General features: G+C 38.8%; 4 protein-coding genes across 6 annotated transcripts; 2 read left to right on the top strand and 2 right to left on the bottom strand.

The window, feature by feature from the left end:
- The first annotated feature begins 1640 nt into the window (after positions 1-1640).
- LOC133742594 (probable mitochondrial adenine nucleotide transporter BTL3) lies at positions 1641-5721 on the top strand. Its single transcript, XM_062170280.1, has 4 exons — positions 1641-2210; positions 2561-2864; positions 3737-4204; positions 4892-5721. The coding sequence occupies exons 1-4, from the start codon at positions 1798-1800 to the stop codon at positions 4958-4960; spliced, it is 1254 nt and encodes a 417-aa protein (XP_062026264.1). The 5' UTR covers positions 1641-1797; the 3' UTR covers positions 4961-5721.
- Positions 5722-6630: 909 nt separating this feature from the next.
- Positions 6631-10554, top strand: LOC133742593 (uncharacterized). Of its 2 annotated transcripts, XM_062170278.1 has the most exons (8): positions 6631-7099; positions 7248-7388; positions 7500-7727; positions 7977-8184; positions 8335-8471; positions 8999-9079; positions 9825-9891; positions 9977-10554. In XM_062170278.1, exons 1-8 carry the CDS (start codon positions 6801-6803, stop codon positions 10274-10276), a joined length of 1461 nt encoding a protein of 486 aa, XP_062026262.1. In that variant the 5' UTR covers positions 6631-6800; the 3' UTR covers positions 10277-10554. The 2 variants fall into 2 exon arrangements, with proteins under 2 accessions (XP_062026262.1, XP_062026263.1); XM_062170279.1 differs by lacking the exon at positions 6631-7099 and having other exon boundaries at positions 7249-7388; positions 7495-7727.
- A 151-nt stretch (positions 10555-10705) lies between these two features.
- On the bottom strand, positions 10706-12049 carry LOC133742595 (multifunctional methyltransferase subunit TRM112 homolog A-like). Its single transcript, XM_062170282.1, has 2 exons — positions 11895-12049; positions 10706-11317 (listed from the first exon to the last, which is right to left on the bottom strand). Exon 2 carries the CDS (start codon positions 11243-11245, stop codon positions 10877-10879), a length of 369 nt encoding a protein of 122 aa, XP_062026266.1. The 5' UTR covers positions 11246-11317; positions 11895-12049; the 3' UTR covers positions 10706-10876.
- A 1882-nt stretch (positions 12050-13931) lies between these two features.
- On the bottom strand, positions 13932-16260 carry LOC133745665 (signal peptidase complex-like protein DTM1). Of its 2 annotated transcripts, XM_062173772.1 has the most exons (3): positions 15755-16260; positions 14405-14487; positions 13932-14269 (listed from the first exon to the last, which is right to left on the bottom strand). In XM_062173772.1, the coding sequence occupies exons 1-3, from the start codon at positions 16000-16002 to the stop codon at positions 14238-14240; spliced, it is 363 nt and encodes a 120-aa protein (XP_062029756.1). In that variant the 5' UTR covers positions 16003-16260; the 3' UTR covers positions 13932-14237. The 2 variants fall into 2 exon arrangements, with proteins under 2 accessions (XP_062029756.1, XP_062029757.1); XM_062173773.1 differs by having other exon boundaries at positions 13932-14487; positions 15755-16248.
- Positions 16261-20614: the final 4354 nt, after the last annotated feature.

The raw sequence follows: 20614 nt of genomic DNA, 5'->3' as shown, positions 1-20614 counted from the left end.
TTTCCCCTACACGACGTCATTCATTCGGCAATTGTCTAAAGTAAGTTCTAAGTTGAAGTAGGAATGTAGGGAATAATTTCACAAGAAGGTAGTACAAGCGTTCTTATTATGTTCATTGTGCGGTATAGTTCAGTGATTAAAATCATATTTTATAAACTTAATCTCTTACTAATTCAAATAGTGTAATTTGTTTATCATATTTAAAATAGCGATGATTATGGCTTTTCGATTTCTTTGTTCATTGATAAATAACTAGTGTAAAATCACCAATAAAATTATTGAAATCACTAGCTCTTGTTGAATTTTTTTTTTTTTTTTTAGGGCAACGGAAGACTAATCCATTGATCGAAATCATGACGACCTCACTCAGTCAAGCATAAAGGGTACAAACACCCCCCATATTACAATGCGAGCTCATAAGAGTTCTGAAACCAAAAGGAAATCCAAAAAAACTAAAGTTCAAAAGAAAACTACTAGCCAAAGCAAATAAAGAACAAACGAAAACTACGAGATCCTACATCATCGAGCACGAGACACTTCCTTGATTGCTTTGACGCCTAAGACCCTACTTGGTGTACATCGCCGCCATCAAGCAAGACACGTCACTCGCCCGAAGATGGAGGGGCTCGTCTCCTACCCGGACTGGGAAACAGGCTCAGCCAGCCCATTAGGCTTCTCAGGCATGCCAACAGAACCACCATCAAAGGGCCCCGACGCCATAGACCCAGAGTCGGCAACGGTGGTCGACACCGATGCCGCTTTGACTTTGTTTCGCGAACCCCTAGGCCTGCCCTTCTTCTTGTAGACCTTAGGGTCTTGAGATAGCTTCCCACCAACCAGACCTGCATCAGAAAACTCGAGCCCAAGATTTTCCGGCTGCAGGGTTACCGGCGCCAAAGCCAAACCATGCTTGGCTCGCTTACCATCCTCAGGAGCATCCTCAGCCCTGGGCCGGCGCATCCCCACCACCTGAGTTTGGGTGGAGGATCCCTCAGTACCAGAAAACGCAAGCGCAGGAAGCTCACGAATCTGTACCGGTTTCTTTTTCGACAAGCCAGGGACCTTGAAAGTAGAGAGCAATGGAGAAGAGATAGAGGGCTGAACGTTTGCCCTAAAGACAAGGGCTGGAACGATCGGTCCACCAGCCGTTTGCGATCCCTGCTCCGCCCCAGCATCAGCTTCCAACTCGTCCACCCTAGGGCATCGCTGGCCACCATGATTCAACATAGCACAGGAGTGGCAGCGCCCAAGGAGCCTTTCATACCTGAATCTTAGGGTTATTAGATTTAACACATTGAGTGTAAACTCTAGAAATAATACTTATGATTATTAGCCTGCTTAGAGTAGGATGTTCACATATTTTTTAATTTGTTTCATAAAACAAGAATAAAACAAAATGTGATTATAATTTAACCTTAATCGGTCAAATCTAAGAGTCGAAATATAATCAAGAGAATGGATCCACCCATATTTTCACTTTTTTTCTCTTAATTTTCCCATGCGTGAAGAAAAAACAATAGTCAAAAGAAATTCTCAAAAATTCACCATTCTGGCTTACTTCACCGTAAAACTGATAGGGTAAAAAAAAACAGAGCACAAGCAACTCGCTTCAGATAATAGATAACAGAAATAGAAAAGAGAGAGGAGTATAATAAGAGGGAATTGTATTGTACTATGTATGTGCGGCGATGGAAGCAAAGCTGCCGCCATTTTCACCTAAACCCTCAATAATCCCAATCCTCACCACAATCCCATCATCACCACACTCTGAAACCTAGTCAATCCCATTTCTCTAAAATGCCCCCCTCGGAGCTCTCTTGCTCTGCAAACCCCAACCTCCACGACTCAAACTCCGGCCTATTCGTCACCGGCGGTTTGTTCCTGGAGCCCACGGTCCCCAATTCGCTGCTCAATTCCGTCTCGTTCAGAAAGACCTCAAACGCCGTCGTTTCCGGGTCGGGTTATGCGTGCCGGTTGCGACTGGCGGGTGGCGGTGGCGGTGGATTTTTGTCGGTGAGTTTGAGAAGCGATGGGGTTGTTCGGGAGTCGAAAGGGGGGTGTTTGGTGCAGAACGGCGAGGAGGGCTCGGAGGAAGCAGCGGTGGTGGTGGTTCAAGAAGAGAAGAGAGAGAAAGTTGGGATTAGGAGAGGAAGGGCCATGAACACCACCAAGCATTTGTGGGCTGGTGCCATAGCCGCCATGGTTTCCAGGTCTCTACTTTCAGTTTTCTATGGTTCTTAATATTCTATGGTTCTATTGCAGCAAGAAGAAGTGATTGAGATTGTAGTTTTTCGGAATTCGTATTTAGTTTGCTACGTAATGCACACAATTGCAGCTGATAGTGTAGGAGAATGCTTTCGAATTTCGATAAATTGGTTTTAGTGGAGTGTACATATTGACATTGGTTAACTCGAGTATATGTAGATTCGAATGGGAAGGTTATGTTTGATTCACGATCTGCTTTTAGAGATTTTTTTAGACTAGAGAGTTGCTTATTTGTTGCTACGTTTAGGAATTCATATGTGGCTGTGGCTGATTGAATGTTGTTGTATGATATCAGAACGTTTGTTGCGCCGCTTGAGAGACTAAAGCTGGAGTATATAGTTGGTGGTGAACGGAGGCATCTTTTCGATCTTGTTAAGAGCATAGCGGTTTCTCAGGGCGTGAGGGGGTTTTGGAAGGGGAACTTAGTCAATATTCTTCGCACAGCTCCATTTAAAGCAATCAATTTTTATGCATATGATACTTACAGAAAACAATTGCTTAGATTTTCTGGAAATAAGGAGACTACAAATTTTGAGAGATTCGTTGCTGGTGCTGCAGCTGGAATTACTGCTTCCATACTCTGCTTACCTCTTGACACGGTAAGTGATTGTTTTGGATTTCTCTATTTGGTCAATTACTAGATGAACTTAGGCTTGGGCCGGTTGGAAGTAATGTATGCATGTAATAGGAAATGTTTGACTAGGGTATGCCTTTTTACTTGGTCTACTTTGTCTCAAATATAGGTAGATTATAAGACTATTAGATTATAAGAACTAGTAGAGTGTTGGTCTTCTCCTCTTTCTGGATGCACTTTCTCAGCGTACATGCTACATAGTTTCATACCTATTAGATACATTTTGATTATGCAACTTTTATATATAGATAAATTGTGCTGTATACCTTATATTCAGGCTTGAAAGATAATGGATCATAGAAAGTATTTAATTGTCAAATACCCTAAAGCAAATACATCAGAAATCCAGGGTTCAGTTGCTCTATGGAGCCCTTCCCTGCTGAAGGTTATATTGCATGCCCAACAATCCAACATGGACAACTTCAGCCGGTCTGGAACTTCAGTGGTTACGTACAATTTTTTTTGGCTTTGGAAATTGGGGTATTGCATAAATAAAGGGTTTAGTTAATATTATTAACCAAGTCTTCTGCTTGTTTCTTACTTCTTCTTCTTCTTCTTCTACTTCTTTTTTCCTTTGTGTTTTAAAACACAATTACGGAATACCTTTCTAATTGAATAAATACTAAATATGTACTACCTGCGAGCTATATACTTACTGTTTTTAATTGGAATTGACTATGCATTTTTGACACTAATCCTCACTTTGAGCAAATCTAATCCCTCAAATAACACTTAATGAGAGAAAAATGAAAAAAAAAGTTTATTGGTTTACGCTCAAATAGAGATAATAACCCTGAAAACACTTACAAATGCTAATTTAGATGTTGTATGTTTCAGATTCGAACTAAGCTAGTGGCTCCGGGTGGGGAATCCTTGGGCGGTGTCATTGGTGCTTTCCGCCACATGATCCAGACTGAAGGGTTCTTTTCCCTTTATAAGGGCCTAGTACCATCCATAGCAAGCATGGCACCTTCAGGTGCAGTTTTCTATGGTGTCTATGACATATTAAAATCAGCTTACTTGCATTCACCGAATGGAAGGAAAAGAATTCAGAAAATGAATCAGCACGGTGAGCGCCTGAATGCTTTTGATCAACTGGAGTTGGGACCGGTTAGGACATTACTCTATGGAGCTATTGCTGGTGCCTGTGCAGAAGCTGCCACTTATCCATTTGAAGTTGTGAGGAGACAGCTTCAATTGCAATCCCAGGCTACTAAAATGAGCACCTTGGCGACTTGTATTAAGATAGTTGAACGAGGAGGGGTCCCGGCACTCTATGCAGGACTTGTTCCCAGCTTGTTACAGGTACGTTGTTAAAAGAATTCTTGTTTATTAAGCTTATTTTATGTTTTAAGGTAGTTAATATGGTCAATTAGGTGCTTTTGCACTTGTAAAAATGGTCATAGGTTCTGTGTATGAATGGGTGAAGTGTAGCCAATTCCATATTGCTTTTGAAATTTATTGTGTTCAACGACTAGGAAATCTTTTTGCCTAGATATTTTGATTCCTAGGTTAGTGGTTCTAGATACATCTCTTTCTCTAGGTATAATTAGCATTCTCATATTCTGATCTTTACTCCTATGGAAATTGGAAAGTAGGGCGTAAACATCACTTTCCCTTATAGTAAGTTTTTCTTTCAATCAGCAAATTCCCTTACTAACTGATACTTCAAACTCTGTCCTTCTTCCTTTGGTCGTTTTCCAGATGTGGCCTGAAGTCATTGTTGGATGGATTGCCCCCAAAACTGAGTTGTTTTTTTTTTTTTTTTCCAAACTTTGTTCCTGTATCAGTCTCCAGAAGAAATCAATTTCCAATTATCGAGTCATACTAGGGATTTGGTGCTTATTTTAATCACACTTTATCCAAATATTTTTTCCATTAGGTTTTTGACTTTGCAGTTATCCCACTTATGTTGCATTTCCGTCCAAACTATAACTTTTAAGCATATGGTGTTATGCTCCTTTTCTTATCTTTTGTGTTTTGCATACTCAGGTACTTCCTTCGGCTGCAATAAGTTACTTTGTCTATGAGTTCATGAAAATTGTTCTCAAGGTAGAATGAATTAAGTAGAACCTTTGGAGGAATATGATTGGAGTTTTTACAGTGAATCTGAGAGGAGCACCGGCTATAAATTCAGATTGGTAGGATTTTAGTCATACTTTAGCTGTTACCATTAATGTTCTTGAAAGACTCTTGTAATAGGCAAAAGAAGGAATACTACACAGGTTTCTGCACATCTTTATCTTCTCTCAGTTGATGCTCTGCATTTGCAAATCAACCTTTTGTTCACCGCCGATTTTGACTTCATTCTCAAGAAACTTTACATTTCGGTCAGGAAATAGCGTTGCTTGGTGCTGCTCTCGACGTGTTTACTATCACATTCCCATATTGGGAACCAGAGTTCAGGTGAGCATGCTTGTTGATGCAATTCCATACATACCACATTTGATTTTGGCCTTGAAGCACATGCCTGAAAACTGGAGGGGATTTGCTGTTTGCCGCCCTCATTTACGTGCAGCATCCATTCAATAGTCGTTGCTTTTTCCCCTAGTTGTTGCTTTTTCCCCTAGTTCTGCAGTATTATGACAACATCACTCCTAGTACACTCTGGTTAGCACTGAGGAATTGCAACACTGGCTTTGACTACCATACAGTGCTACTGCATAGTGCTATTGTTGCGTAGAACTAGCTTTTAGCTGTAGAAAGTAACCTAGTCACTCATCACATGCTAAATGCTGCTGGAATGTGCTTATGGAATCCATGCTTATGTTTTTTCCGAAAGGTGGAATGCATGTTCTTGTTGTGGGATGAGCCCATACTCATTTTGCACATGGAGATTGATTTCTGCCCACACTTCTGTGCCGTATTGATTAATAACGTTATCTGTCCATGTCCTCTGCACTAAATAGGCAATTTTGAAATGTCTGGTTAGGCGTTCATTGTTGACTTGTTGTATAGCGTCTAACAGTACATGGTGGAAGACAGCAACGTAAAGCTACCAACTAACAACCACTATTGAGAATTGGATATGATAATGAAGATTGATTTGTCACCTTCTAGGTTTACCATTATGATTGGTGGTGCTTTAACCAAAGAGTATGCTGTGGCAGAATGGTCGTGGTTTAACTGTTCTCCTTGTAACATCACTCGTATCCAGAAGACGATCGTTTGGATTAGATTAGGGTTAAGTGACTCATTCATGTTTGGGTGGTTAGTTGATTTTGTACTCTACAGTCAACTCTCTTTATATTTAGATCAAAGAGTGGAGAATATTGAGCCAAATAAATTCACCATAATTGTCTTATTATTTTTCACATTTTAAATCTAAATCCAACGACAATTCAGCACGACTAAGTATATAATCAACTGACCACCTGAGCATGACTAATTGTTACTATGAGTAATTAAGAATCGTTTTCTTTGGTAATAGTTGTTTTTACTTCTGTAAAATAAGGGGTACTCCACAATATATTAATCAATCATTCGATCGATACATTAAGTAGATCAATTTGACACAGAGGACTTCATGTATTCATGATCTCGCTAGACCAAAAGTTTGAGTTAGTCTATGACTGTAGAGAGATGTTCTACTACTATAAGGACAAGGAGTTCGTACACCTTTGACGTACGTACCGGTACATTGAGATGTACTAATACATAAATGTACCGAATACATGTCCTAAAAAAGTACAAATTGTGAAATAAAGTGATAAAAGGCCAAACAGAAAAAACCGTCGCACACGTGTGCGTCCCTCGCTGGCGCTTTTCGATATTCGCAAAGCTGCACTCCCACCTTTCCCTCTCGACTCCCCACGCCGTACCTCTCAATCTCCTTTGAATCCCCTCTTTCGTCTCCACGCGCCACCCCATTCCCGCAAAAACCTAATCCACTCGCCCTCCCATGTGGCCGGACGGCGACGTCTGCACCTGCTCCGCCGGCGAGAATGGCGGCTCCAACGGTGATCACGCCGAAGATCTGGTGTGCGCGCATTGCAGGAAATCTGATCCCTCTCCGTCGTCGTTTTGCTATTCCTCTTCGCTCAAATACGTTCCTGTGCCGTTGAGCGATTCCGAGAAGCTACGGCGGGTCGTGACTGCTTCGATTAAGGGCTTCACCATCGGCGCCGGCCTCAAAGGCGGCCTCGCCGTCTTCTCCATCCTAGCTAGACTCAGAAAGAGAAAGCTCTTAGCCTCTCTAAGGTAAAAAGTTAATATTTCAGTAATTCAAACCTAGTTATATCATAATTGAAGTGATTAATGTGCTAATTATATCGAATATTTGAACAATTCAAACTTGTTAATGTGTTTATTGGTTATAATTTTAAGTGTTTGATGTGTATCTGTTCAGAACTGAGGGTGCGATTACGAATAATGAAGCAATTGTTACTGCTTTGAAGGAGACCTTGAGATATGGTCTGTTTCTTGGGACTTTTGCAGGCACATTTGTTTCAGTGGATGAGATTATTGCTTCTTTGGGAGGCCACCGTAGGCACGTTCCTTGTTCTTTTATATTCAGCTTCGCATAGTCTGTTTGATTGAGATTTGAGACAGCTGTTTGCTCTGGTTTAATTGATTATGTTCCGGTGTTACTCTAGTTCAGGACAGCTAAGTGGAGGGCTTTGTTAGCAGGGCTTATAGCAGGACCGTCTATGCTTCTTACCGGGCATAACACGCAGCATACGAGCTTGGCCGTATACATACTTATGCGTGCTGCCGTGTTGGCCACGCGTTGTGGGATTAAAAGCAAACGGTTTGGTCGTGTTTGTAGACCTCTCACTTGGAAGCACGGTGACATTTTCCTCATGTGTCTCTCCTCTTCGCAAATTCTGTAAGTATACTTTGTTGTAGAAATGTTCATATTTAGTACTGGTGTAGCCAGTGTATGCAGTGTGTGTTTTATTTTTTCGTTGTCATATTTTAAATTGTCTTGGGGCAATAATGGACAGGCACTGCCAAGCATTATGTATGTGGGAATAACTTATGGTATCTTGACCTTTGAAGTTTCTATGAATTCATCTTGTTGATAGTGAAAGCAGATTACTAAGTCACGATATTGGATAAAAATTCATTTCTTCAGGTCTGCTTACATATTGAAGCAGGAGAGTTTGCCCCTATCATATAAATCCTTTCTCAACAAACATGGGGGAAAGGATATCACAATTTTGCAAGGTGTTAAAGAGATTGCAAGTGGCTTACCGTTTACTAATTTGGAAGCAATAGAAAGATACTACAAATCTGTGGGAACAAATATTAAACTAGATCCAGCCATGAAAGTTCCCTGCACGGTATGCATTCTTTAAGCCTCATACTGGTCGTTTCTTACCATCTGATTTAATTTGCATTAGTAGTATTTCTATACTTCTGATATTTTGGTGTTTTAAACGGTGTCCCCGTAATAGTGTTATTTATGCCATCATGGATTGTAATTTATGCAGCTTGTACACGGAGGTCAGTCATGTAGCGGGCATATTATCTCTTTCCTAATTCAAGCCTACAGGAGAGCATTACCGGTTTATCTTCCGGTATATCTGATTCCAGCGCTTATAGTTCATCGGCAAGACCTCTTGAAAAGGTGAGTCACATGATTTCTTTTCTTGATTATATATTTTCCTATAAGGGTGCCTTATGAAAATGTGGTCAAGTGAGCATCTTCTAGTTGAAATTCTCAGGAAAATAAATGAATTGAACTTAGAGACACGTTGAGATCTTAAAAATGGTGGTTTTAGGTGTCACCCACAAGTCAATTCATTGGAAAGTCTTAGGTATCTTTAAGCACTGCACACATTACTAATTCAGGAGCATTCCATTAGTATTTCATGCTTCATTGTCCAGCAATAGGAATGCTTCTTAGACGAACTCTCCCAACTTTTTTGTTTCTTGTTTCTTCTGTGGTATCGTGTTAGAGCTTACTATAAGCTGATTACTTAGAGTATATCACCATCACCCATTCTTTGTAATCATATTATTTTGACGTGGACCTAAAGTCTTGTCGTTTTTAAGCTCCTAGCAAATTTGATTTCTCTGTATGAACTATGCAAGCTTGGTCTTCGTCTCTTTCTTAATATTGCCATTTTAATATTTTGATTTAACTGTATGCAGGCATTACACTATACTACTAAAGGGTCTTCTTGGCACTGCAAGATCAAGCTTGTTTCTTTCCGTATATTGCGCATCTGCCTGGTCAGCAGCTTCTTTTATTTTATATCTAACTCTGATGGTGCCATTTATGCTTTATGCGAACCTGCTATTAGAATATTGTTTTCACATTATTGTGTAGATTAGGTGAAAACAACCCTTAGAACTGCCCTAATTATATCCTGAAAACTCAGGTCTTTTGGTATGAACAACTGATAAATAGAACACTATTTCATCACCTTAGAATAGGAATTGCCATGTCCATGGTTTGCTTCCATGTGGTCTGGTGTTCGAACCGCCTTATAGTAGCCACCTAGTTATCTGCTAGAGTTTCCTGTCTCGTAGAGATTGCAGGGGTTCCACAGGAGGCCCCAGCTTTGAGCGTATAAAAAAAAAAAAAAAACAAATAAAAAATCTCGGGGTTAAATGAAATTGGAACACCTTGCAAAATTTTTTAGCAGTTTTTATATGGGATTTTAAGTTTTTAACACACTCCATGTAGGCAGCCAATCTGAATAATTCTTGAGGAACTGAAGGCTAGATAGAACATTTTGGACCTTGAAGAACTTACAGAAGAGTGATGAGCTCTATTTGTGCTTTTTGCCTTTTCATTTCTGATATTGCTACCTGGAGTCTTGGACAATCATCAACTGTGACAATTTAGGGAATCTGAATTCGAGGTTTAATATAGGGATATATTGCTATCCTTATGATATTTTGTAATAGATCTTGCCACTACTAAATTTTTCAAGTAAACTGACCTTGCATCCTTATTGTTATTTTTCCTCAGGACGTGGACATGCTTGCTTTTTAGGATTTTCAAGATGTGTAATGTACCAATGGTAGCAATGGGGACGGTATGAACTTTCTCCAACTCTTTAACTTGTAACAGAATGAATTTTGTTCTTTGTTTACAATGTCTCAAATGAGTTTGTTGGACAGTTCCCGACTGGCCTGGCCTTGGCTATTGAGAAGAAAAGCAGGCGTATTGAGATCTCACTCTACTGTCTCGCTCGAGCGATTGAGAGCTTTTTCACCTGCATGGCTGATACCGGATACTTGCCACAAACAAAAAAATTGAAGAGAGCTGACGTGGTGATCTTTAGCTTATCAACCGCCATCATAATGCATTGCTATGCAGAGGAGAGGGAAGTGTTCAGATCCAAGTACTTGAATGTTCTTGACTGGGTTTTTGGCGTCCCACCTCCTCCTTGTGAAACCCCCCGCTGCAAAAAGAGTTAAGAAGTAGCACTTCGAGTCTCAACAGGCTCGCTCGTAACGGTTCCAATATTTGGATTTGGGCGCTCTAGCCAAAAGGAATCCTGTTTCATTGACACCCACCATTTTTTGCTCTCGAGAGAAATCATAGGTCTCCTACTTCCTTTGAAATTTAATTTGGAGGAAGTTGTTTATCCTATTCTTACTTCATACTACCATTCGTAAGAGCTTCAATATGTACCGTGGATGTGGAATAATAGTTCAAACCATTAATGTTATAGCAAGTGATTCACAAATTTTGACATTTTGGGTTATCAATTACAAATTCACCAAGTTACCAATTACTGCTTACTGCTTCAACTCATGTTCAGAATACACAGACGTTATGCTGCAGGGTTCAGTGTTTCACTTCAACCCTGATATTACTTTTGAGTTTGACAAACCATGGCAAAGTGTCATCGAAAAGGAAAATAGATCAAACAAAAAATAAACCATTCCAGTTTGTAATTGCCAGAAGCTACTTCAGACCAAAAAAAAAAAAAAATTGCCAAAAGCTACAGAACAGTGCCTAATTTTCATTAAGTACAAGATAAGCAAATGGCAGTCCAGTGACTGTGAATCATTTCAGACCTCGTCCTCATGAAGTAACATATTTGGTATCCCCTTTGAAACAGGAAACCGGCGACCAGTTTCAGGGCAAACAAGAGCACCCTCCTCAAGAACAAGCTCCAAAAGGGCATGATGGAACTTTTGCAGGAAATCCCCAGAATCGAGCTTAGAAGGCTCGACCTCCTCAGGGAGCTCGGCATAGCCCATTGTACGAGAAGCCTCTACAAGGGCCTTCCACTCGATCTTAGGAAACATGTTCTTCAGGAAACCAACGTTCAAGTCCACCTGCTTCACCACTACCTTCTCTGCTTCAATTCGCAGAGGAAAGCCGTTACTCACGCCTTTAATGTTGGAAGACAGCATGTTGTGACTAAGCAGCCTCATCTCTCTTTTTCTCTAGTCTACAGAGGGCAGTAGCCAGCAGTACAGAGTGTTGCTTCCCTTCTGTTTAAGAACCTGAGGTCACACAAGTTTTTTTTCGTAACAATTAGACCTTGCTAAGAACCTGAAGCATCATATTGCCTGGATTCTGCGAAAACTTTAAATCAAACAGGCCTCTCATATATTCCGCTACCGAAAACTAGTTGTACCGAATAATCCTAATCAAAATGCAAATACTGATTGCAAAACTACTAGCATCTACCAAACCATTCATGTCTTAAAATTATACCAAGGATCAAAAACATCGCGTATAAACTATCCGATATAGGTAAACAAATTTCTTAGGTATAAGAAAACAAAAAGACATCTTTCTTTAATCTACAGAAGCTTTCTATGTTCTTCAATGTACAGTAAACATGCTTAAACTGATTGAATACTCCCAGAGCTATATGTAACCTAAAAATTAAAACAAAAGTTTGCAAAGATTTGGAATTTAAGTGCATAACGATCCACCCAAACACAAGAATTCATATGAGCTCAACTCGATTCTCCTAGAAGCACTATCTGCCACCATTTGAATTGGGGAATCCCTGAACTTGGATTCTTTAGATTTTGTAAGAAGAAAGGGGAAGCTAGAGAGTAAGATAGGTACCTGCGATTCTCGAGAGAGGGGGACTGCAATTGTTGCCGGCCGATGGAGAGAGAGAGAGAGAGAGTTACAGCAAGCAAGTGTTGTGATATTGAGGGACTGTACGAGTCGGAGGGAGAAGAAAGGGGTTAGGGTTTTTATTGCATTTTAAAATTACCGGAATGCCCACCCTTAGCCGTAAAATGACTAGGGGAGCTTATTTTCTATATATTTTCTTTCGTTTTTATTTTTATTTTTTGGTAAAGTTAAGAAGTAAACTTATATGAAAAGACAAATAAGGACACAGAGAGAAAAATGAAAAAAATAAGTAAATAAATAAATAAATACTCTTCTTACCTCCTCCAACTAAATATATTAAATTATTTTTTTTTGCGATATTTCTTTATATTGCCTATATTTCTATTTCTACTACTATAAAGAGAAGCCTAACTTTGGTGCCATAGGCTTCACCAAAATTTGAAACGCCTAAAATACTCTCTATTTAATAAATTATTACATCAGCATATTTTTACTTTTAAAGGTTAAAGATGTAAAACATATTTTTATTTTTAATTGTTAGATAAATATAAAATGAAAAGAAGCAAAATTAAGAGAACAATTACACGTTCCTCTCTTCAACTATCTGTGTGAACACACGGGTTAAAGGCTAGTAGTTTTATAATTTACCCCTAAAACAATTAAGTAAAAATAATAATTTCTATACATGGTCCATCATTTATTACAAAAGTAAATTCAAAACAATCTGATTTGGAATTTTCTGAAACTAAATTAATTGAATATTATGATATAGCTATTATTCGATCTTCCAACCCAAAATCCTTGAAATCATTCTTTTAGCAAATTCAAAGGGGTTCCAACAACAAATCAAGATCGAGAACCAACACTCTGATTAATTTTAGTGGAGGAGAGACCTACTCATAAGAGAGCAATATCATGTGATTTTGATTCATTCTTCTTCTCGTGGTTGAAGATAGAGATAAAAAGTAGAGTAACAGATTGTTGTATCTCATGTTCAATGACGTTTTGGTAAAAATAAGGAGGTCTACTTAGCTTTTCAAGTATTCTAAAAAGTAAATTAAATGTGTACTAAGTATGAGAAGTCCAAATAACAAATTTGGAGGTTCAACTAGAACGACCCAAGTAAAAATGGTTGCAACCATTTAAGATGGACTTCGTGGTGGTCGAGTAATTATTCTATGGTCATGCACTATCATGTTACAGTGTTATGTGGTGGTTCGGGAGTCCGGGACAATAGAATTAATACATCTCTGCAAGAAGTTTAAAAAAAAAAAAAAGTATAGTGACGAACCAATGACTTAATTCAGACTACAGTTGGTGGTCTAAAACCATACAATAACTTTTTCATGCGACCGATTACTTTAACACAATGTTATAAAACAAGGAACCACTTGGATTTTGGCCTAGGCGTTTCCCTTAGGCGGGGGGCTACTAGGCGTCTGCTTAGGCGGGCTAGGAGGTGCTAGACTGTACTAGGTGGCCCTAAACCCTAATTTATTCTATATTTTGACTATTTTTCTATTTATAATTAATTTTTAGACTTTAAATATTTTTCTTTATATTATTATATGTCATAAAAATAATTTAAAAATTAAAAAAATAAAAACCACCTAGTTCCCATCTAGGCCCCTAGGCGCTAGTCCCTGAATCACCGCCCCACTAGCGTTTAGCGTTTTTTAGAACCTTGCTTTAACGTTCTACCATTGCAACCACCTAATATGTGTAAATTTTTAATTCAAAAGCTCACTCACTTATAAATAATATTTTCTTTTACTATTTTTATAATATGACATCTTTCTCCTCCAACAAAAATACATCGACGCAAGCACACGATAAATTCCACTCAAGAGACTCAACCAAAAGATGACAGAGAGAAAATCATTGCGTTTCCTAAAGTCTTGTTCTAGGCCTTTAACTCATGCTTAGCCTTTGTTGGGCCCGACTCAAGGCATGGGTTGGGTTAGGATGCTGTTAGGCTGGTTTTTGGTCCATTTTGCCATGACCTCTAAGGCTCTAATCCTCTACCATGAATCAAAGATCTTTCATTCCATCTTCAAAAAATCAATTGATAACAAATATATAAAATCAACAAAAAATAATATCTTGGAGAAGACAACGCACTGTCATTGCGCAGTTGTGCCTATTATTACTGACCGACTGCCCGCCAATCGATCACACCTTCCTTTCTCCCCTATTTTCACTCTACTGCTCTACTCACTGATACACATGCAATTCATTCACCCAGTTGTTACAAAAAGAATTTTGAAACTAATCCAACAATCTTCAGAAACCTTCTCCTTTACACCGATGTGGTATACTTCATGATTTCTACGTTTGATCTGTGTTCCCGTTTTTGTCACCTGATCCAACGGTACAAAAGTTCCCACTTCCCAAAACATATACCACACACTAGTGTGGTGAAACTTCTCAAATAACTTACACATTGAGAAACTAGAAATCAAGTGCCCCAAAACCATTAATATATCTTCACTAACTTGATACAAACCTCCACCACTTGTACAGAGCAAACCCATAAATTGTGGCATAAGCAGCCAATCTCATAGGACACCTTTTGAATCTGCAAAACGAGAGAGGTTTCTCACAAGTCAGAAGACTCAGAACTCATTTGTGCAAATCGGATTGAAAAGAACAGAAAAAAAAAAAAGTTTGGTGAAACTCTCCTACACAATCCATTTAGACATAGTCTGATCCAAGTCGATTTTGTTTTTCAAATTAATACACACATTAAACTGTTAACGAGCTACTACAAGCTAGTCTAGCTAGAAGGAAACTCTACACAATTTTTATTACTCCTTTTTAACTTATTCATTGATGAAGAACGATTTCAATCAAAAAAGAAGAAAAAAGAAAAAGGAATCCTAAATAATGTCAATGGCAAAATCAAACCGGTTGGAATATAATGCGTGCATAATAATTGCTAACCGGTTGGCAACACTGTTAACTTGTCAATTAACATGTTATGGCATAACTTGAGCTGACTGGTGGGCAACACCATTCATATAATTAGTTCCTTTTACGTTCTCCTTAGACATATATTTACCAAATTTGGCTAATTACAATTTGCAATCTTAACTTGGTGTATGTCACTCTATTGGTATCAAGAAGTAAAATATTACCAATTTCAACTACTCCAAGTAACAAGAAGTAAAAATTCATCTAAAATTAGAGTACTTTGGGAAATTACTTTTTGAAGAAAAACTAAGATGACAGTTATCTACATACTAAATTGAGTTGCACAAATTGATATGTTAGCAAAAAAATGGTCTAAATTCTCACAATTAGGCGAAAGTGTCAAAATGATACTTTGGTAATGTAACTAATTAAGATTCCTTCGATTCTCAACAACAAAGTGCAATGTGAATACAAGTATGCAACTACAGTCCTATAAGTAAGTTCCTTTACTTTCACCATATATATTTTAAAACCAAATTATGCATATGGCTTTATATGTATTTTTTCTTCCTGTATAGTAAAATCATACATACAACATATGAACATAATACATAAAACCTAGCTAGCAGAGCCAAGTTAAGCTCAACTGATCAATTGCCCCTAACATCAGGCTATTACGAGTGACCCTAACCCAAAAATATTGCATCATCGATCAACACTTTATTTTGCTAGTATCATCAATCAAAACAATTAGTTGAGAGGACAACTAATAAGTATTTCCAGTAGTTAGTGAGCCGTGGCCTGTTGGTTAGCTAGTTCAACTAAGGTCACAGGTTCAAAAGATGAGGTGGGGAGTTACATTGTCGTCCAGAATCAAAAAAAAAAAAAAAAAGAAAAAAAAAAGATATTTCCAGTGACTACGTATTACTAACCTTGCTAATCCAGATGTTTCAGCAGTTGCAATCGCAGAGGCCCTTTCCTCAACCGTAACCGGAGAACCCCACCGGGAAAAATCCCGGTCAAAGTAGCCCCAATCAGGCAAAAGCACACCCCCGATTCCGATCACACCAACCAGGTAAGTCACCATGATCTTCTTCAAAGACTGAGTGCAAATCCCAACAACCACGAGAACTAGCGCTAACCAAACCAGAGAGGACCTGAAGACGGCGTGGTTGGCCATGGGAAAGCTGTACTAGTGCAGAGGGTTAGGTGAAAACGACAAGCTAATGGAAAAGCTAAAGAAGAAGATGGGCGATGACGCCGATAGTGGTGCTGTTACGGATGTGGTTATGGAGGAAGAGATGTGCATGATTGGATACTGGTGGTGGTGCCGGCCATGCCGTCATGAGAGTTGCACAACTTGATTCAATGTTAAGGATGGATCAAGGCGAGTGGTTAGAAAATGCTTTCAATGCGAAGCCAACTGTCTTTATAAATGCATTTTATGTTAGTTACAACAACGCTATGCTTTGAATGGCTGAGCTGCTGTCTTTGCATGGGGAAGGTACGCCAGGAAATGCCCCCATTTTAAGAAGCTTTCATGGGCCCGTGAGATCCCCAGATCAAGCCCATAATTACCTAAAAGAGATTACTTAATTAGTTACATACTATGCTACGTACTTGACTAAACTGTTTTCTAATAGAGGAGAAATTCATAGAATTTGGACTGAACCAAAGATCTTATTGAACTTTACACAATTACTTTCATAGAATTTGGACAACCAAAGATCTTCGCGAACTGTATTCAAATACTTTGAAGGAATGTAATTTGGTTCTGTAGTCATGAACTTATGTAGGGGTGGAGTCGGTTTTGGTGCTTTGTTATTTTTGGTCATAATCGATTATCCAATTTTGGTTTACGAAAATGTGAATTACCACCAAGCTCGAACACTTCAGATTAATAAATGTGGTTTAACTAACACGACGATGAAGTGCAGTTTAGGTAATGGTTGTCTCAAAGACCACAGAAAAAGATGAAAGATGATAAGAAAGCTGTAGATCAATGAATGTTGGTTCTCAAATATGAGAAAATGATTTTGAACTATCTTTTTCATTGTTATTCAAATTTGTTTCGCAATTTTAATTTTGATGAAATTGGTATGGTGTCGTGGTATATAGGAGTTGAAGGTCCGATGAAGCTAACATTAATGCAAGTAGGTGGGTGGACGGTATGGGGAAGAAATTGAGGTGCATGCAATGGGATTGAGTAAGCAGTTTGGTGCGGTTTCTTCAAAACGAAACTGATCCAACACTGAAGCTGCGAGTTCAATGTACTTTTGGTTACTAATGTTGTTTTAGTTTGGTTTTGACAAAAACGTTAAGAAATTTACAAAATACTAAACATTGAAACCCTATCAAGTTGAACTGGCAAATCATTGTTTGGATAAGAAATTTACAAATGAGCCATTTTATTTCTTTATGAGAGGAAAGCGACAATTGTTTAATATTCGAACTTAGGGTTAAAATGAGCGGATGCAAAACTCTATGTAAAATGAAAGGAACAAAAGCATTACTATTTTTTTTTCTTTTTTTAGTAGAAATAACAAAGTTTTTCCCACACAACTCATCTCATGATGCCAGTAAAATTTGAAATTGTGACTTCCACGAAGTCAGTTATTTCAAATAACCAAGACACATCTCACTAACCAAGAAAAGTGTTACTAGATGCACATGTACATCAAAATATAAACTTAAGAACTTGATATGATACGGATATATATTGTAAATTACACTGCATAAATCAGTCGTGCAGTGAGAAATGTAGTTGCAATTGGTAGTATGGGATGTCACGCAATTCCAATGTAGCCAATGACTATAAAAGTCAAGTTGATGTTGACAGTGGGAAATCCTCCCACCTAAAGTAGATTGAGGCCGACGAACGTTGTCAGAATATGACCATATTGGCAGATGATATATCACGAACAAAATCCATAGAATTGGGTCCTAAATACATGACCAGACAAGATTGGGAGGCCAGATCCATTCATGAACCAAAATAGCAGCCGAAAACTATTTCGAACCCAAACTAAAACTCAGGAGTTATTAACATTAATTGTTCAATCCTTTCTCTATGAAAATTTTAGTCATTTTATTTTGAAATTCACAAGTTTGTTTTTGTTTGTTCGTTAACTTGTAACAAGATTATATGAATAACGTTTTTCAATTTTCCTCTTCTATTGATTATGCCACGTTTCTATTATAAGGCCAATACAAGTATACAACCTCTCATGAGAAAGGCCTTAATTAGAGAAGACCCAAAGGCTACCTCTTGTAGCACCATCGACCTGCTGCTAGCACCCCTACAAGCTGTCGTCTGTGTGACTTCCCCTGCATCCATGGCCTCTATAAATGATGTTACAGCAAGCTTTGCTGCATCCCTTGCTTTGGCTGAAAACAATGGAGTGATTGATATCACTTGGCTTGGTGGAGGAAAAACCAAGCTTGCTTCTCAATCATTCTTATTGGGAAAAGTTTAATCACACAAACCTGTACATATCAGGGACATGCGACGCCATTTTTGGCAGATTTGGATGCTAGAGAAAGGATTAAAGATTCAGGAAAAACCGAGGTTTGCTTATATTTTCATTTAATGATGGTGGTGACAAGAGAAAGGTGCTCTGCTGAGGGGCTTGGAATTCTAGTCGCTCTCCTATGCTGGTATAGGATTATGATTGAATGAAATCAGTTGACAGGATCAAGTTTGATGCCATCTGCTATTGGGTCAAAATAACAAACATCCTACGGCGGATCCACTTGACAGGCAGCCCAGCCCAAAATCCTTAGAATATTTTATTTACTATTAGTGCTGGTTTGGTTCAGTACTTCAGTTGGCAGGGTGCCTTGTTGTTTTGCTTCTTTCCTCAGTAAAGAATGAAGTTCGAATGCAAATCTTGTCTCTCTTTCAATTTTCTCCTCTGTTTTTTTTTACCCCATAGTTACAACATTTCTACAAGTATATCTTTAAATTTTCTACCTCTTAAAGGCAAATCTAATCTTGTATTTGCCTGTTATTAGTATTTTTTTTCTTTTTCCCTTTTCTCATTTCCTTCTTCCTTCTTTCTAGGGGTGGGCGCGGTTCGGTGTTAGGCTAAAACCGCAACCGAACCGCTTCATTCGGTTGTGCTATATTTAAAACCACAACTGCATTTTAAAAACCTACACCGCTTACTTCGGTTACACCGTTTGGCGGTGCGGTGCAGATCGGTTTCGGTTGTGTTCGACTTTGTATTTTTTTTCGCATATTTTCGACCAAAGTCGATAAATTTAGCTGTCCTAAAATGAGTAACCATTACTATCAAAACATCAACAAAATAAACCACTCATAATCTATTCACTAAATCAAATCAGTAAAGAATAAGATACAAACGGAAACAACAGAGCAGCTAAAAAATTCTTTCAGACCACAATTCGAAACAATCAGTAGCTATTTGACAATCAGTAGCACTAGTAAATCGAAACAATCAGTAGCACTAATAACAAAAGTAATCAAACCACAAAATCGAAACAATCAGTAGCACTAATAACAAAACCAAACTGATCATGCTTATTTCAAAATCAAACTGATGCTCTCATGCTCATTAGAAGAACTGAAGAAGCAAGCAAGTAAGAAAGGAGAGATCAGTTCGAAACAAGCTGAAGTGCTGAACCCAAAATGGAACTGAAGAAGCAAGAAAGAAACTTTCTCATCAAATCAAAACAAGTTGATAACATCATCGAACCCAAACGCATATCAATCTGAAACTGATGCTCCCAAACAAGCTGAACCCAAAATCAATTCAAAATCGAACTCCAAAAGTGATGAGATGAGATGAGAGCTGATGCTTTCCATGCCGATTCCATCTACAGATGAGATAAGAGCTGAGAAGAGCCTTGGCGTTGTCGATCAGCTGAGAAAACGCAGCAGACGAAGGAAGAAGACGTACTGTAATGGGCAAGAGAAGAAGAGATCAAAAGGAAGACCAACACAAAGAAAAAGATCATGAAAGAAAAGATCAAAAGGAAGAGCACCAACTTCCTCTGATGGCTTTGATTCCAAACAATTTCGACACCAAAGTGTTGGGGTTTGTCGATCGGCTTTTGATTGAGAGGCCACCAGCTTTTGATTTTGTCGATCGCTGGGATTCACTTGCTTCGAGTTGGGATTCAGGTTGGGACAGGGTGGGTGCGGATCGAACACTCGGATTCAGGTTAGCTGTGGCCTGTGTGTGTGAGTTGAGAGAGATGAGGGTTGGGACTTGGGAGAGATGAGGCGCTGTCGAAATGAGAGGCTGACTAAGTCAGCTAGGTTTTCTCTCATTGAGAGTAATCCAGTGCAGCAAGGACTAGCCAGGGAGCAGTGTAACCTAATTTCTACCAATTAAAATTCGACACCCATTTAAAAATATATAAATAATACTAAATTAATTAAAATAATAATAATTTAAATAAATATTAAATATGTGGTCCGGTCCGGTTATTTCCGGTCGGTTCTGAAGCTAAACCCGGTCCCGAACCGTTATATTCCGGTCCGGTTTTTTTTTTTTGCAGTCTTGTTTCATCCGGTTCGGTCCCCTAGTCGCTTTTCCAGGCCGGTTCGACAGGTTTTTGATGTCCGGTTCGGTTTCTGCCCGCCCCTACTTCTTTCTTTAGTTATAACATTATCTAAATTTTGCTAATTAAATGTGTGAAATAAACGAAAATGTTCTCGCTCTTGCTGCGAGAACTTCGAACCTTAGCAAACCCTAGCCGCCTTGGCTTAGGGCTCCATCAATTGCGTACGGCACCACGTACCGTCTAGCAGATCACTCCTCTCT

The sequence above is a fragment of the Rosa rugosa genome, chromosome 4, assembly GCF_958449725.1.
Source record: "Rosa rugosa chromosome 4, drRosRugo1.1, whole genome shotgun sequence".
In the NCBI taxonomy this organism is placed as follows: domain Eukaryota; kingdom Viridiplantae; phylum Streptophyta; class Magnoliopsida; order Rosales; family Rosaceae; genus Rosa; species Rosa rugosa.
The sequence above is the reverse complement of the archived record's forward strand: the minus strand, read 5'-3'. Positions and strand labels throughout refer to the sequence as shown.

Coding starts and splice junctions, on each gene's coding strand:
- LOC133742594 (XM_062170280.1), top strand. CDS start 1,798: ATGCCCCCCTCGGAGCTCTCTTGCTCTGCAAACCCCAACCTCCACGAC. Junction 2,211..2,560: donor ATAGCCGCCATGGTTTCCAG/GTCTCTACTTTC, acceptor GTATGATATCAG/AACGTTTGTTGCGCCGCTTG. Junction 2,865..3,736: donor TCTGCTTACCTCTTGACACG/GTAAGTGATTGT, acceptor TGTATGTTTCAG/ATTCGAACTAAGCTAGTGGC.
- LOC133742593 (XM_062170278.1), top strand. CDS start 6,801: ATGTGGCCGGACGGCGACGTCTGCACCTGCTCCGCCGGCGAGAATGGC. Junction 7,100..7,247: donor AAGCTCTTAGCCTCTCTAAG/GTAAAAAGTTAA, acceptor GTATCTGTTCAG/AACTGAGGGTGCGATTACGA. Junction 8,472..8,998: donor CGGCAAGACCTCTTGAAAAG/GTGAGTCACATG, acceptor AACTGTATGCAG/GCATTACACTATACTACTAA.
- LOC133742595 (XM_062170282.1), bottom strand. CDS start 11,245: ATGAGGCTGCTTAGTCACAACATGCTGTCTTCCAACATTAAAGGCGTG.
- LOC133745665 (XM_062173772.1), bottom strand. CDS start 16,002: ATGGCCAACCACGCCGTCTTCAGGTCCTCTCTGGTTTGGTTAGCGCTA. Junction 14,488..15,754: donor GAAACATCTGGATTAGCAAG/GTTAGTAATACG, acceptor CTCGTTTTGCAG/ATTCAAAAGGTGTCCTATGA. Junction 14,270..14,404: donor GTGGTGGAGGTTTGTATCAA/GTTAGTGAAGAT, acceptor CCGTTGGATCAG/GTGACAAAAACGGGAACACA.